Source organism: Electrophorus electricus, chromosome 24, assembly GCF_013358815.1.
Source record: "Electrophorus electricus isolate fEleEle1 chromosome 24, fEleEle1.pri, whole genome shotgun sequence".
NCBI classification, from domain to species: domain Eukaryota; kingdom Metazoa; phylum Chordata; class Actinopteri; order Gymnotiformes; family Gymnotidae; genus Electrophorus; species Electrophorus electricus.
In genome coordinates this window covers 8,854,104-8,871,256 of record NC_049558.1, presented here as the reverse complement: position 1 = coordinate 8,871,256, position 17,153 = coordinate 8,854,104, and the positions used below count along the sequence as shown (strand labels likewise).

General features: G+C 38.7%; 1 protein-coding gene across 1 annotated transcript; it reads right to left on the bottom strand.

Annotated features, from left to right (window-relative positions):
- Positions 1–649: 649 nt before the first annotated feature.
- On the bottom strand, positions 650–13,383 carry edem2 (ER degradation enhancer, mannosidase alpha-like 2). The gene is made up of 11 exons (XM_027019237.2): positions 13,171–13,383; positions 8,796–8,906; positions 8,497–8,536; positions 8,301–8,406; positions 7,741–7,866; positions 7,173–7,384; positions 6,186–6,327; positions 5,868–5,992; positions 2,998–3,142; positions 2,742–2,863; positions 650–2,469 (listed from the first exon to the last, which is right to left on the bottom strand). Exons 1-11 carry the CDS (start codon positions 13,278–13,280, stop codon positions 1,999–2,001), a joined length of 1,710 nt encoding a protein of 569 aa, XP_026875038.1. The 5' UTR covers positions 13,281–13,383; the 3' UTR covers positions 650–1,998.
- Between the last annotated feature and the right edge of the window lie 3,770 nt (positions 13,384–17,153).

Genomic DNA, 17,153 nt, shown 5'->3' with positions numbered 1-17,153 from the left:
CTTATGCTCTGGTTGGGTTAATGCTGGCTGTCAAAGGAGAAGAAAGAGCCACTTTGTCACCAGTCACTATTGGCTCAGTCCAACCCATATATTCGTGAACTATAACCACAGTGGTTATAGTCCCTCTGTCCTTTTAATTCTGGGTGCAGAAATCTGTCACAGGTCTCTCTTAAAAACAGATGAACATGAGGCACTACTTTTCCCAGGGAGACTAGTACGGAGAGGACATCGACACCACGTAGATATCAGAAAGCTTGACTGCTAACATGCATCTCCATCCTGCTCAAAAACACATTCTAAAGACACTCTACAAGCAGATTCATTACACGTCCTTGCTCTTAGAACAGAGCAGTAACGTAATTAACCAAGTCAAGGAGGAAGGAACATGGTCAGAGAAGGATGCTCCCCCCCCACCCACCGAGTCCTGGCAGGAAAAGGGCATTCTCGAAGGAAACAGCAAGTTCTCAAGTTTTGAAATGCCCTGATATGCAAAACAAGACCTGAAACTAGCTCCACCATGGCCGCAGGGCAGGACCAGCAACAAGCTGTTGGCATCAGTGAGGACAAGGATCTGGAAATAATCACACTATGGAATATATAATAGATCACACAGTTTCAGAAATTACAGTATATGCTTTTACAGTGCATCTGAAGCAATGGCCAAATTGGTTTATTAATAAAGGTTGATAACATTAATAACTGTTAAAAAGAGTGAAGTTCTCAAACAATATGGCATCACAGCAAACAGGACCTCCAACAGTAGAGAATTTTACAGAAATACAGTTTTTACTTCTCCTCAGTTTATTAACACCAAAGTACATTAAGTACTTTATCATTCATTAGTTTTTAGATTTGTTTATTGATCTTATTTGAGTTCATGTGTGTTTAGATTTACTGCTTGCACTTTAACTCCAGGAATTAAGTTTTAATTTGTATCTCAGTTTCTATAGTGTAATCTCCTTAGCACAGTGGGATACCCATTTGTTGTTCAGTTAGTGCCAATGTTAAAAGTACCAACTTTAAATTATGTTAATAGAACAAGACAAAACAAAAATTATGTTAATACAACAAAACAGGTCTATTAAAATATTTTAAAAGATATAATTTTTGAATTTTGAATTTCCATTTTAAAAGACCGGGACTCTACAACAACTGAAAATGAAACCTTTATTTTATATGAGCAGCCAACTGATAGGTTCAGTTGACCTTACTGACCAAGACTATTGATAAGGCACTAATGGTGCAGCTGAAGCTGTTGCCTTGAACATATGAGACAAGGGGCATGTGAAATACTTGATGCTTCCCAAGCCGACATACATAATTGAGCTTTTAAATATTGTACAGACCTGCTGTAGTAGAATTCTAATATAAAATTTAAAAAAAAGAAAAAAAAAAAGAAAAACACTTGATTGTTGGTATATTAATCAGCTATCTTCCTCTGAGATAATCTTATTGGCCTTGAAGGAAAATCTTCAAAGCAACCATGGGCCTACTGTTCCTGAAAGCAATGGAAAAAACAGGCACTTGGTTCATGCTACAGCTATTAGCATGAAAGAGTTTGCGGTTATGAATCAGTGAAGGAGAACAGTCACTGGGAACCCTTGCTGTCCAATGTTGCTGTCTCACCTGAGGAGTAAAGCTTTTTTTTAAGGCCAGTGCTCATACTCTGTCCACCGTGGCCCATTAGTGTGAAACAAAACTACTACCATTCATGCAATACCAGCTAAACCAGCTGCATCTTAGTTACATGTAGTTAGAATTGCTTTTCTTCTTTTTAGTTTTTCTATATGAATGAATCTTCCACATTTTTGCTCTGTAACAAGATTTTGTTTCACTTTTAAATGGCCTAAAACCTTTAAGCCCTTTTCACATTTTTAAAAAAACAGGCGGTGAAATTTTTTTTTTTTTTAAAAACCACCCATTGGCAAATATAAAAACATTTAATATCCTCTCAATTTAGTTACATGCTCTACTGCTAAGACAGTAGTAACAATGTCCTCATGTCTTGTCCCTAAGAACTTGTCCCAGAACAGCAAATCTTGCGCTAAAAGGCTGCACGGGGCAGGACAGTACAGGTGCTTTCCTTCTCTCTCCAGGCTTTAAGGCTATGCTTTCTGTGGAACCCATGCTGGGGGGGGCCCTCTCCCTTGACGCCTCCTCTGACTGGTCCACGGGAGGTGGTTGTGGTTGTGACAAGCTGAGGAGGATGTCCTGTAGCTCGCTGCGTTCATCCTGCACCTGGCTGCAGCAGTGAAGGGCAGCTGGGTCAAGAGGATGCGCCTCCGTATTAAAGATATAACCCCCCGCCCCCAGAACACAGTCTCCTCGTGGACCTCCGAGTTCAAATGTAGTGCCATTGTTGTGAAGAAAGTTGTCAGGGTCAAACAGGAGGTAAAGGTACTTGATGGTCTCAGCCAAGAAGAAGGACTCCATGCGGTTGTCCAGCTTGTGGTCCCTCACATCCTTCACCTTTGCAAGAAGAGTGTGACAGGGGAACAACTCAAGAAAAGGTCAAACAAAATACACACAGAGAGAAAATACTGCATTCTATGACAAATACTGTGTTCATTATTTTTCCATTTACAGACATTAACAGAGATTTAATTATTAACTTTAGTGGGGGCTAACTGGATTCAGAATAAACCCAACAATAGATTCAACTGCACTGCCAATACAGATTCTACATTACAAGACTTTGAATATGTGTTAAGTAAACAGGCCTTAAAACGTTGAGTACTCACACTGGCAAAGCCACACTTAACACGGCTGATTTTTTCTATGGATTCCACTGCATCCTGTCCCAGCTGCAGAAATGTTGGGTCGCCTGTAGCCTTGTACAGGTACATGGCACTTTCTATCAGCTCTGAAATAGTGAATGACAAAATAATTACATTTGCGTGTTTTTGTATTCACAAAATGTAGTCGTTTCAAGTGTGCTGCCGCAGACAGAACAGATAAGCTCTGTGTGTTCATTTGCTGGGGCTGCTTTGCAGTTACCGGGCCGTAAAGGATATCCCTCTCGCTTGTCCACTGTGTAACCCTGAGGAATGCTGTAGAACTCTGGAAGCCCACCAAACTGCCGCCAAACTGTGTAGTAGTTATGGAAGGTCCTTGTGGCACTGTCAATATCCCCTATCATACTCTGAAATTGTTTTACACACACCAAAACACAATTATGGTATAATAATAATAATAATAATAATAATAATAATAATAATAATAATAAATAGTAGTTTTATTTATAACGCACCATTTGTCAGACCCAAGATCACAATATAATATAAAAGAGAAACACCACATATCAATAAAACAAAAATATGTACACAAATCAATAAAATAATTAATAATAAAATAAATAAATAAAATAAATATATTGATGACTGCGTGCAGGACATATGCGCACAATCATCAATATAAAAACAGGCCACGCTTGTGTGTATATGTCGGTATAGTTTTGAAATTTTCAATAGTTTCTGTTTTTATTTCTGTTTTGTTTGTTTTTTTAGCTAAAAAGCTGTTTGTCATTAAGGTAAAACCAGGGTAAACTGGCAAGAGGTAAAAGCAAGCTAATGGAGACACTTACTTTCTTGCTTCAAGCTTATATCTTGGTTTAAGGGTATTTTTGGACTGTAATTTGTGCTAGCTAAGGGTACTTTTTCTGAATAAGTGCACCTGTTAAGATGAGAAAGAAGAATGATAATGTCAAAGGCAACAGCAAGATCAAGGAGGAGTAACCTTTGCTGATCAGAGCCAGCAAAGACGTATAACTTAAAATGGCAGAACTATAGTGGGAACAAAAGACAGGTTGAAAAGGTTCATACAGATCATTACAGGCTGTATGTTCTTGTGTTGGAGAAGCTATTACCTTCCCTATGATGAGTCATTACAAGCCTTTTTCAAATCTTTCTTTCTTTCTTGTTAAAGAAAGATTTGAAAAAGGCCTCCAATTCTCAGAATAGTAGCATAAAGAATTTTTCTAAAAATTGGACTTGACAGTTTCTCTCTTCAAAGGGAGAGAAACTACACCAGAGGTTAATGAACTATATACAAGGACATGGAATGGACAGGAAGTCTCTATCATATTTGTAACATAGCCAAGGTCAGAAGTGTCCTCACAGCAACTATAGGTTAATAAATCAATTGGTCAATCTCCTGCATGCATTTATGCCATCATGTTTGGACTACTGTAATGCACTGCTAGCAGGTCATCCAAAGACATCCAAAGACATTTTAAGGGTCCTAGCACATGCAAAGATGAAACAGCATATTACACCAGCCTTTAAAGAGCTGCACTGGCTACCCGCGTCACTCAGAATTGACTTTACAGTAGTACTGCTTACTTTAAGTCATTGTGTTGTCCATCTACACCTCAGCAATATGATCACGAAGCGTGTAACCTCAAAAGGCCTCAGATCAGCTGATAAAAACATGGTATTTATCATGTGACTAAAAAGAACCGAGGCTGATTTTTGCCTCAAACTTGGAATTCTCTTCTAGTGGACCCGAGGACTATTCATGATTCAAATGCATTTAAGACCTTTTTATTTTTTGCCCCTTTCTTTTAAATTTTACCTTTTATTAATTTTTCATTTTATTTCTTTAAATTAACAAAAACCTTCCTGAGGTGATAGATTTCAGAAGGTCATAATGGAACCCTATTGTATTTGAATTTTTCTTATTTTCAATTTCTCGCCGAATCATCTTGCCCAAACTACACCACAAAAGTCCTACAGACATGAAGGTAGAAGTTCTTCTCGCTACTCCAGTGCACGATACCAGCCTGATCAGATTGAAGGTGCCACTGTAGCACCCAAAGGCATTACAGTCCTACACCATGTCATATAGACAAAATTATTTTTTCCAGGGTTTTCCAGTCTACATAAAGCCTCATGGACCATTACGCTCCACCACTCATATTTTGGAAAAATAAGCAAACCAGCACATATTTTTGGGAGTGAACGAGTTCTAGTTTTTTTCTGACTTGATAAAGTAAACAGTTAAAGGAATTTTATGCTATATTACTATAAGCAAAGTGATTGAACCCCAGGGATTGCTGCTTGCAGTTATATTTATTAACATTACCAAAAAGAACTAATGTGGGTGGTGTTGGTAAGGGGACCATGTCAAGTAGGGGGTAGTATGGGAGCTGCTCATAAATGCTAGTTGTTGTTCTCGAAATAGAGAAGCAATTCATTCAATAGAGCAGGGGAGCTGGAGAACACTGATGAAGTAGTTCACAGACAGCTTATGACAGATTTCAGGGGGTGATGTTGCTGCTTTCACAATAACACTGTATAACTGACCATATAACTCTGCATAAACCTATATAACAAGTTTTGTAATATAGGTGTTCAAGCTATTGACCAGTTCAGACATATACCAGGGAGACACATTGTAATACAAAGATCATTTTTAAATTGTGACATGAATATAACATTTTTTTCTGAGTGGAAGAGATAGGGAAGATCCATTGGAAAACCAGGTTATCAAAAAAGATGAAAAATCTGATAGAAAAAGACTAAGAGTGTTACAAACAAAAGCATGACTGAGATATTTTAAATGTTGATATTACTTTTAACCAAATCAAGACTGATTTTAATCTGATTGTGGTCTGAAAGGCCCAAAGTGAAAACCTGAGGGGGGAGTTACAATCACACTAGTGGAACAAACAATGTCCAGTGTGTAATCATGTGTGAGATGAGTAATCAACATTCTGCATTATACCAAAACAGCCTAAAACAGATGTAAATTCAGATTCAGAATTTAAATCTGAACTCAAAATACAACACACCCTAATTCTTCAAAATTCATGGTGGCAGACAGGAAATGGTCTTGCCTAGAGGAGATTTAATAGTCTGTCTTCTCACCTGCAGGCCAGGCCAGAATGCCTCCAGAGACTGAAAGACAGGCATGGAGACAGTGCCCTTATGCATCTGCACCCACAAGTACCAGTCATCAAACTTAGTGTAGTTCTTTATGGACTTATCAAACTCTGCAACACAATTGAGAAGAATTTAGGTCAAAAATAGGCACCATAGAACTAGTCCCTTACAAGTCTTTACATTTTTGCTCACTTCTGAGGAAATTAATCATTTCAACTCCATAAAACGCAATTAGTAAACTATTTATAAATGTTTTTCAAATGTATTTATTTATTTTACTGCAAACGCTACATGCTTGCATACCATGAAACATGCTCATAAGTTCCTTATCTTGCAGCATTATGGCACCCTTCACGAGGTACTCAAAATATGAGTCAACACCTGCTCCAATACCCGCATCCTGTGCCACCCACTTTGAAGTGATGACATCAATGTGGTTCCCAACCTGCAAAGCATTAGGAGTGCCATTTTTAATCAATATTAGGTTCTATTTAAATTAATTTGTCATGATGAACATCTAAACTGCACCAGAAATGCCATAATTGCACACGCATGGACACATGCACACATAAGGGTCAGGTGATTAGACAATGCCATTGGCCATCTTCGATGGCTGACAGATCATGATGGTGTTATCCTGATTAACAGTAATTAATGTAGCCTAATTAAATGAAAAGTTATTGAAAAAAGTGTCAAATAAAAATGCAAAAAAATGTAAGACTACTTATGCCAGTCAGATAGACACTGCCCAATCCTCTCTCTCTCACACACACACACACACACACACACACACACACACAGTGTTATGTAACACAAATACGATTTGTTTTAAAGGTATTTTGGCTGTTTCATCCAGACCATAGAGAGGGGGATTCCAATAATGAGAATGGATGCAAGCATTACACTCATGTGTGCCTTTTAAATCACATTGGAAGTTATGTTATGTTATGTTTCATCAGAGGCACAGATAACTCTCAATATAATTCATAATGTACTCACTAGTTAATTCTTCTGAACCAATACCTCAATGTCTTCAATACTTTATTTACATAAGATATACAGCTCTCAATATACATACAAACTAGGAAATTATTTTTGTCAAAATTACTGACAGACAAACAGAGAAGGGAAAAGGTCAGTTTAGGTCTGCATAACTTGCTTGTTCCAATTTGCAACCAATCTCTCCTTAACTAACCAGGAAAAAAGCATGACTTCTGTCACAGGGAGATTAGAGCTGACACAGCAGTAACTTTAGGGTGTTGTGCATCTCTCCGTGTGAGGAGACCTTACCAGGCCAATATCAGAGCGGGTTTTCCAGAGGGCGCCAAGGGCCTTGCGAGCCACGTCCTCAAACACTGGGTCGCCAGTTAGCCGGCTGAGGGTGGAAAACTCCAGAATGAAGGTGCCCACCCCGGCGGTGCAGGTGACCGGAGTCTCAGTAGGGTTGACCCCCCTCAGCAGGTTCACGGTGCCATAAGGCATACCAGTGGGTGTGTGGAACGCTGGAGAGGGCAGACCCAACTTGAGTTGATCAACCATGACTGATGCACATTTCAATGTCACAAATAATAAACAACTAAAAAAAAACAGCTAAATGTCCTTTTTGTCCAAACTGTCCATCAGGGCAGTCAATTGCAATAAAACTCCTGGTTTTGTATTTCAGTGAAAAACAAACAAAAAACCTAAAAATTGCACAATTAATTATAGGCAAATCATCTGGACATTTGCGCTACTTCAGAACAAACATTGTCACATGTGATTCTTATCTTTGATGCCATTCCTACAGTAGTATGTTCTATTTCACTTAGTGAGGACACTCCAGGGGATGCAGTGTAAGTGCATGCATTTTATTGCACACCTGGGAGCAGTTTGCGTGCTGCGTCCTCAGCCAGGCGGAGCAAAGGCCCAGAGCAGGGCCAGCCGTCCTCTACATCCACCCCAGCCTGTTTGGACAGCAGGTGGGCTGAGAGAAGCCCACCGACCACTGCAGAAAGCCAATTCGGCGTTAACTTTTGAGTATGCAGAATTGATTAAAGAAAGACTGCTAACCTAGGATTGCCCGAAGACGCATCGCTAGCCTATAGGTACAACTACAGAGTAAGTGGCAATACTGAATATACTGTTGGGCTTTTCTAAGTCTGATCACATTTTTGGCAAAGGAGCCAGTGTAAACCATTTATTTTAGATTAATGCGCAAAATATTCACTCGAAAAAAAACATGTTGAATCAACAACACAAGAATTTGGTTTGCATCAAGTGTACTGAACCCTGTTCCACTCCACATTTGATTCTACCCCAGTTTGCTACACCTTTAAAACAGGTGATTCAAAGATGACAGACAACACCTGCTGGAGGTGAGCTGGGAATTGAAACAGATTCAAAGTGTGTTTGGTTGAGTACGGCATACAGGGTTCTCACCTCGTATGTTTGTCTCAAACACAGATGCATTTACATCAGTGTCAAAGTCCACAGTGTCCTGAAGTAAGGTGGCCACCCGTTGAAACTCTGAGTGGTTTCCCAGTATCTGAGGACAGAACAGGACGCACAAATAGCATTAGCCAATGAAAAAACAGATTTATATCACACAATGATGTGGAGAAATATGAATTCATACCAGCAAGGTGTCCAAGGCATCAATGAGAGTGAGTGAAAAACTAAGGTATTGGAAGAAAGAGATATTAGCTATGTTACAACAACTAAAAAAAGCTAAATGGTTTTCCATTCTGTCATGATTATGAATCCAGAAGGACAGGGTAAAAAAGCTGAAACAGTGACTAGATTATGCCCTTAAATCCTTAAAAGATCAGAAAAGCAAGAGCTTTTCATGCTTCTTGTTCACTGCACTGATATTACTGTTGATCAGAAAGATTTAACTTTTGAAAGAAAATTTAGTTATTTAGATTATGCTTCTACCTGCCCCACGTATCCTGTCCGTCGCATGTCAAAGGTCGGAGTTCATCATATGGATACGCATTTTCCAAATAACTGTTGTAGGCATGGTAGAACATGGACTTTATTCTGCCTCTGTGGAGAGGAATCGTTACGTAATACATGAGGCAGTATGCCAAGTATGACGCTTGAACATTATTTGCAGATGCAGCAGGCACCAATTTCTTTGCTCATAAATCATAGATTTGAATAAACTAACAAAGATGAGCAAGGAACTGTAATAAAAAGAGATGTTCTTCGGTGCAGTTGGTAGTGGTGTGTTGAATTCTGACTCCCTGACATCAATAATAGTAGTCACATGGTATTTATCATGTGACTAAAGAGTACTGAGGCTGATTTTTGCCTCAAACTTGGAATACTCTTCTAGTGGACCCGAGGACTATTCAGGATTTAAATGCATTTAAGACCTTTTTATTTTTTGCAAGGCCTTAATTAATTCGCACCTTTCTTTTAAATTTTACCTTTTATTAATTTTTCATTTTATTTCTTTAAATTAACAAAAACCTTCCTGAGGTGATAGATTTCAGAAGGTCATAATGGAACCCTATTGTATTTGAATTTTTCTTATTTTCAATTTCTCGCCGAATCATCTTGCCCAAACTACACCACAAGTCCTACAGACATGAAGGTAGAAGTTCTTCTCGCTACTCCAGTGCACGATACCAGCCTGATACGATTGAAGGTGCCACTGTAGCACCCAAAGGCATTACAGTCCTACACCATGTCATATAGACAAAATTATTTTTCCAGGGTTTTCCAGTCTACATAAAGCCTCATGGACCATTACGCTCCACCACTCATATTTTGAAAAAATAAGCAAACCAGCACATATTTTTGGGAGTGAACGAGTTCTAGTTTTTTTCTGACTTGATAAAGTAAACAGTTAAAGGAATTTTATGCTATATTACTATAAGTAAAGTGATTGAACCCCAGGGATTGCTGCTTGCAGTTATATTTATTAACATTACCAAAAAGAACTAATGTGGGTGGTGTTGGTAAGGGGACCATGTCAAGTAGAGGGTAGTATGGGAGCTGCTCATAAATGCTAGTTGTTGTTCTCGAAATAGAGAAGCAATTCATTCAATAGAGCAGGGGAGCTGGAGAACACTGATGAAGTAGTTCACAGACAGCTTATGACAGATTTCAGGGGATGATGTTGCTGCTTTCACGAACATAATAGTTTATAATCGCTAACAGGAAGAAAACGCTACAGTTATACTCTACAGCGGTGTGTCTGTGCTCAGACTAACCCAGCTTTGATCATGCGATCTGCTCAAACATAGCAGTTATCACATGGGCTGCACTGCTGCAAAGCACTTTTGTGCCACTTTCAGGCTGGAATTATGATATCAGATTGGTTCCCTTAAAATGTTTTTCACCAATATCGGAGCAAACATTTTTGCTGGTATCGGCTCGATTCCAACACAAGATATCGGATCGTTGCCACCTCTAGAGAATACAGTGATCAGCTTTAATTTCCAAGTCTGGCACCACCAATGCCAACATGTATGCTGAAGCGGAAGTAGGCTGTTATTTCCTCCTGTTATTGTTAGAAGAGGTGGCTACTCAAACATTTACAGGATAACTACAAAAAAACTTAAATTTGAAATAAAAATACATAATTCAGGATATTCAATGCCAACATTATACTCCCCCCTTTATCTCTGCCACGATTTATATCAAATGCATTTTGATTACTTATCTTGGAGTTTAGGTTATACAACGGGAAGTCATTTTCTCTTAGTTCATCTGGAGTGATAATAATAGGAGAGCATAATATTGGCAGTGCTGTTTTGACGCCAAAGTTATATTCTCTCCCATTATCTCTGGACTTAGAAATGTTTGATTCAAATGTATTCTGGTGTGTAGGTTATACTACCATATGAAGCATTTTTTTTCCAAGTGTGGCTAAAAGGTTTGCTGACATTAAATTTAAAGTTTTTCTGTTAGCATTATTTATTATTGTTGTTCATCTAACATATTTCTGATGTGTTGCGTTGTGTTGGGGAGGGTGCTGTTCCATTTGTAGTCCGTCTTCTTTCTCTCGTGTCTGTACACATTATGATAAAAATAAAAAGCCAGTAGAATGGGTTTTTGTGATCCAGAACTAACCATCCAACAGCAGTACCTGACTCACTAATGCTCTCATTGTGGAATAATCAAATCCTCATACCAATGTTCCAACATCTAGCTTTCCCAGGTGTGTGTGTGGTTTTTTTTTTTTTGGTTTTTTTTTTTGGATATTTTGATTTTTTTTTTATATTTTGATATTTTTGCAGTGATTACCATTTACAGAATGTAATCTGTTTTGAATTGCAACATTTCAATAAAAGATGTATTATATTTTTATTTTTTGTTATTCATTCATCAATTGATTTGGGCAAGGGGAGTGCTTATTAAAAAATGTAACAATAAAATGCTCACTTGACCAACAGTCATCTGTGTGATGAGAACTTTTTGATGTTTCAAGATAATTCACCAAAAATATATATGATTTAACTTATACCTTGAAGTTTCTGAGATTATAGGGGGAGTGTAATTTTGGCATGTGTCAAAACGGCACAGTGACGAAGGCTGAGGGCTGAGGGCAGCACACATGCAGAGGTTCACTCCCCAAAGACAGACACAATGTAACAAAGACCGTCACTTTCTGAAGCAGAGCGTGGTGTGACGGAGAATGTCACTCAGGAAGGTAAAATGAGTGCTCTAGCTGCAGTGTCTTAGAGCTGGCTCTTTGGTCTGTTGGTCCACCTGTGGGACTTGGATTCGAGACCTGTGTGGTTGATTGACTGGCTAATTTAGCACTTATTGTTTATAGCACTTATCATTGTTTAAGATGGACCTTATGTATTTTGTACTTCTAGGCATCAGCACTGATCCCTGTATTCTACAGTATTCTACTTCATTGGTATGTCAGACTCTAACCTACTGCACTGTACTAGGATATTCTGTGAGTAAATGACAAAGCACTTTTGTAAGTCGCTCTGGATAAGAGCGTCTGCTAAATGCCGTACATGTAAACGTAAATGGTTGATGGCCTCAACCTTTATTACCAATGGTGTCAGAGGTGGGATGGTACTGTGAGGTCATCTGGAGTGTACCCATAGTTAATGAACCCCCCTGCTGTGAGCGGTAGGTACAAAGCCCAGTGTGAACTCTTGGGGGCATATGGGTATGAACCTGGGATGAAGTGTGGATATGTGAGGGGCACATGGAAAGGGTCACATGCAGGGGTGCACTCCCTGAAGGTGAAGGTGGTGTGAGACTGTCATTTCCTGGCAGAAAGGATGGTGCGATAGAGACTGTCTCTCGGGAAGGTGAAATGGGTGCTCTGTCTGCTGTGCCAGGTTGCTCTTTGTTCTGGTGTTCATGGCACATTTACCACCTGTAGGGCCTGTGTTTGAGACCTGTGTGTGGTCACTGCCCTTAGCCTTTGTCACAAGCACTGCCAATATTACACTCTCCTAATATTATGCATCCTGATGTACTGTATTAAGAGAAAAATACTTCCTGTGATATAACCTAGACACCAAGATAAGTCACCAAAATACATTTGATTTAAATCAAAACTTTGAAGTCAAGAGATAATTGGGTGGGTGGGAGAGATTGCTACATATCTTCTAGCAATAACAGGAGACAATAGCAGCCTACTTCCACTTCAACTGTCAGCAGTGTACACGCTTGAGAATTAAAGATGATTAACATTAAGCGCTTTCATAATACTCGTCAGGACTGAAACGCATTCGAGTCACTGAGCACTATCGAGGTTACTGTCGTATTCTTTATTTGACTTTATACCACGTACTGTTCACCGGGAAGGATTTGTCAAGCTTAACAATCTATCTATCTATCTATCTATCTATCTATCTATCTATCTATCTATCTATCTATCTATATACAGCTGCAAACGCGGATGTAGTCCGTAGCATATAGGATTTCGACACAACACACGGCGCTTTCAAAATGATCATATAGCCAATCCCAAGCGTTCAGGAACTAGATGTACGAGCCAAACTAAAATACAGTTACTGATCTTAGCCATTGCCGTGTTTCTCTGAGCGAAGCCAGTCCCTTTCAGTGAACAGCACCAACTTGCCTCTGCTGTGCAAAACAAGTCTTGCGTTTTCCACTAAACGAAATAACAGCAAACACTTGATTTAGAGCCAGTTCTGAAGCCAACAGGAAACGACATGCATTTACCACTACAGTGACCCTGCATAGGTTATGACCACATAGCCAGTTGCTACCTTGTGTAATTAAGTTTAACTGTGAAACAATTAGGTAAATGTACGCAGCTATATCCAGCTACTGGCACGCTCCAGCAGCTTGTTCAGCTCACCTGTAATGAGACATCATCTCTTCCTCGGTATTGAGCTTTCCGCTCGCATGGCCGACGATCGGAGACAGGTACGTTGCACAAAAAGTGACGGCAAACAGGAAAGCAACCATGAATCTGCGAGACGTGGTGAAGCGAAGTAATACAACAAGGCCAAGCTCACATAGCTGGTGAAGATTTTCTGTGTAGGTTGTTGGTTTATTTATTTATTTTTGGTCTGCTCAAAAGACGCAGGAAGTGCACAAACTGCGCAGGCGCACAACAAACGCTGACGAACGCCGAGAAACAGCAGCACAGGCGCCTCTAACCTTCTCTTTCCTTTTATATCTAAAGCGGTGCTTTAGAGGTGCTTTCCAGTCGGTGACTGCAAAATCTTCCTTTAGGTTTGGAAAGTACAGGTGAGCATTACACTAAAAAATGTCGAAGAAACCGTACCTCCATATCTCCATATTTTTTTGCTGTAGAAAAACAAGACATCTACAGTTTGGTTTCTTTGATATTTTAGTGGTTTCAGTTTTCCAAAATTGCAGGAAGAACCTGGTCAAGTGATGAGAAATTGTTTTAATTTTTTTGTTTGTTTGTTTGTTTTTAGCTGTTCATTGACCACTCTCGCGTGCGCCTTTGACAAAACCGGAAATCATTACGGCATATCAGGTCACCTCTACAAATTCTCTGTACATATTACTGTCCCAAAATTAGGTTCCACGTAGTAAATAATAACACATTAGATGTATTCATTGTAGTTTGTTTATTTTAAAATGTTCTAAGTGCGTACAAAGTAATAAAAGAAAAACAATGGAAATTGCTTAACTGGAGGAATCAAGCCTGGTAGTACTAAATAAATAAGTAGCACCATAAGGAAATAATGTCATATACGCGCAGAAAAAAAGCAAATGCAGGCCTATATTTAACAAGGCAAGGTCATTTCCACACATATGAAATATTTGCTTAGCCTGCCCATCATACTCAAAGCATTTAAATTAAAAAAAAGCTCTGATTAGCAAACTGGCAAGTGTGTGATACCATACAGTCTTACTATATCCAAAACACTCCCACAAAGGTAATATACGTATTAGCATCAATGTAGCTTATATTTTTGTAGAGTACAAAAGTACTTTATGAGGCCCATTGAGAAGCTATATTTACTCATTTTGTAGATATTGCTATGCAATGGTTATAGCTTTATAAACAACGATACAAAAAAATAATAATGCAAAATGCATCTTATCTGTGTTACTGTATTCTGTGCAGTTTTATGTCCACAAATCTGACTTTTTTGGACTTCCAGAATGGACCACTAGTGTGTTATAAAATGAGATTCAATTCCAAATGAACCAGTACAATTTATAATCTTAAATTGTACATTATTTTGTGAATGCAGTGACATTTGGGCTTCATGTGCGCTAGGACACTACAACATCCCACATGGTAAAATCCACGCCAAAGTTATTAATCCTTGGAGGCGCCAAGACTAATTTCAGTGCTTTCCCTTATTGTACCCCACCAACATTCCATGTGAACATGAAAACCAAATGACACTTAACAGTGTAAGATGCAAGAACCCTCTGGTTCATGTGGTTATGTGAATGCTGTATAGAGTACTAAAGCAAGGTATTTTGCTTATAAAGGGATTAATAGTAAGGCATGTCTCACAATGTAGTAAATGGTCCTGCAGATTGGAACAATAACTTTGATATTAAATCATGAAAGCAATCATTTTATATTAACCTTAGCTCTTTCTCTAAATACCATTTGAATGTGTTATGTTGTTAGTTATACATACTCTGCAACTTTTGCCAGCATTTAACCAGCATTTCGATTATTTTCAAACGTCGATGCCTTATTTTCTTCTGCTTCCGTCCATTTTTGCAGGATGTTGCCTTTTGCCTTTTTCCCTGTAAAAGTCCATAATTACTTCACAGCACATTCACCAAATGTTCAACAATTGCAATTTAACTGAGTTTCCATATACAGTTTAAATGCTAGACCATATGACATTGCAAATTCCAAAAGAAGATGAATAAATAGAACAGATGACTTATATAAAGGAGGTCCTTGCCATGGGTGCCTTTTTGCAGTTCTGTCTAATGAGCTGGCCCATGCTGGCCACTATATTAGTCTTGCTGTCTCTGTAATGGCCTTCACTGAGGCACGCAAACAGCTGAGTCATGCCATAAATGGAATGCAGAATGCGATGTACCTGTTGTTGGAACATACAGATGGGGAGACATTATAACATACTATTAATCATATGGGCAAAAACAAAGCAGTAATGAAAAATGGCAAATCTACAACATGTGGAAAATACATCATTATCATAATTATAGCCTAGATAGAATGAATGATGATAAAAGATATGTTAAAGGAATGCTTTGTGAGGTCAGTTTACCTTTTTAGAAGGACAACCGTCCTTTTCTTTAGCTGTATCAAATGGGCCTGTCAGATTCTGGGTTACAGAATGGCATAACAATTACAAAACTTTATCCACGGTACCTTCCTTTCTACACAACAGAAATTCAATATTAGCACAGTTAAAAATACAAAACAAGCACAGAATGAATTCTACTAATGTTATAAATGCATTTTGTGTACAGCAAACTGAAGCCTGTCTATGTGTGACCCATCTAACCAACCGACCCTTAATCCCAACCAGCTGTGACCCATCTGACAATTACCATACCCTTCAGCAATGATCTGTTTTTGAAATAATGGAAATCCATTCAGCACTGATCCTGTCATGGTCTATTAAGAACATAGAAATGACATTGACATAGTACTGGCATTGTAGTGGATGTTGCGCTAATATGAGTGTATCAGGCACAGCGGAGATATTGAAGTTTTTACTTTTTTTTTTCATGTGTCACAGAAGTGTTAAGACTTGTCTCTTATCCAGACATACTCAATTATTTACTGTAAACTGTAAAGTTGTTAATAAAATTACTGTAAAATAAGCATAAGTCAGCAATGGTCCTGTGGTGGAAACTGACAACCGATGAATAATTGGAGGGTGACTAACATAAATCTTGATCTAACTGCACTGGCCTCACATTTACATTTATGGCATTTAGCAAACATGCATCCAGAGTGACTTACAAAAGTGTTTTAACTGTTATAATAAAGGAATGTTTGTAGTAAAGTGTGTGGAGAGTGTATAGTAAAGTAAAAGAATACAGGAGGGAGTGTATATTCGGGGATAATTTGACGTTGTGGTTTGGTGGTAGGCACAAGCCAGAGGCCAGTTCAATCGTAATTTTATTAATGACCCAGCAGATGGCAGCACTCAAACATATAATATAATGGTTACACCCTTTTGATACTGGAAAGGTATTCTTTAAAAGGACAGCAGATATATAAACTAAGGGGACAAAGAGTGTAATGTCTATTATATGAGCTGACTGCAATTACGAAAGTGACGCGACTCATAAACCCATAACACCTACCAGACTCTGGAGTTCAACAAAGGTCAGTGTCCTATAAGTGGTGAGGATCATGGAGTAGTTGCATTTGCGTTTAGAGTGCACCACTCCGAGGAGCAGCACCACAGTGATACAGAGAACAGGCTTGCTCACAGTCTGCGGGGGAGATCGTCTGTTATTTCAATGCATTCACTTTAAACAAAAAGCTCTTATTAATATTACTATCAAATAAGCTTAGGTCGAACGTAGAAATATAGAAAATGTACTAGAATAGGCACTCAAAATATTTACAACAGCAGAGCAGCAATTTCTAGGCATTTAAATTCCCAATAGAGTGTTTGCTTGGTTTAGACAAATTCTATTAACGGGGTACAGCAGCCATAAGTAAATAACTCACCATTGATCATCGTCTGATATATGATTCTTTGAATGCGCGGATACCATTCGGTGCGCACCAGCTTGAGCCTCCCTTGTCGTACATGGCTCACCGGACTAAACTGCTCCTTCACATGTTCCGAGGAGTGCTGAAACGCCGTCCACACGTTAGATTTTGTTGGTTTTCGACTGTAT

Bases quoted from the DNA above. Each gene is read 5' to 3' on its own strand.
- edem2 (XM_027019237.2), bottom strand. From the start codon at position 13,280: ATGGTTGCTTTCCTGTTTGCCGTCACTTTTTGTGCAACGTACCTGTCT. The intron at 8,407-8,496 runs GTATGAATTCAT...TTCTGTCCTCAG, and splicing joins ATGCCTTGGACACCTTGCTG to ATACTGGGAAACCACTCAGA. The intron at 2,470-2,741 runs GTGAGTACTCAA...CTTCTTGCAAAG, and splicing joins TTAAGTGTGGCTTTGCCAGT to GTGAAGGATGTGAGGGACCA.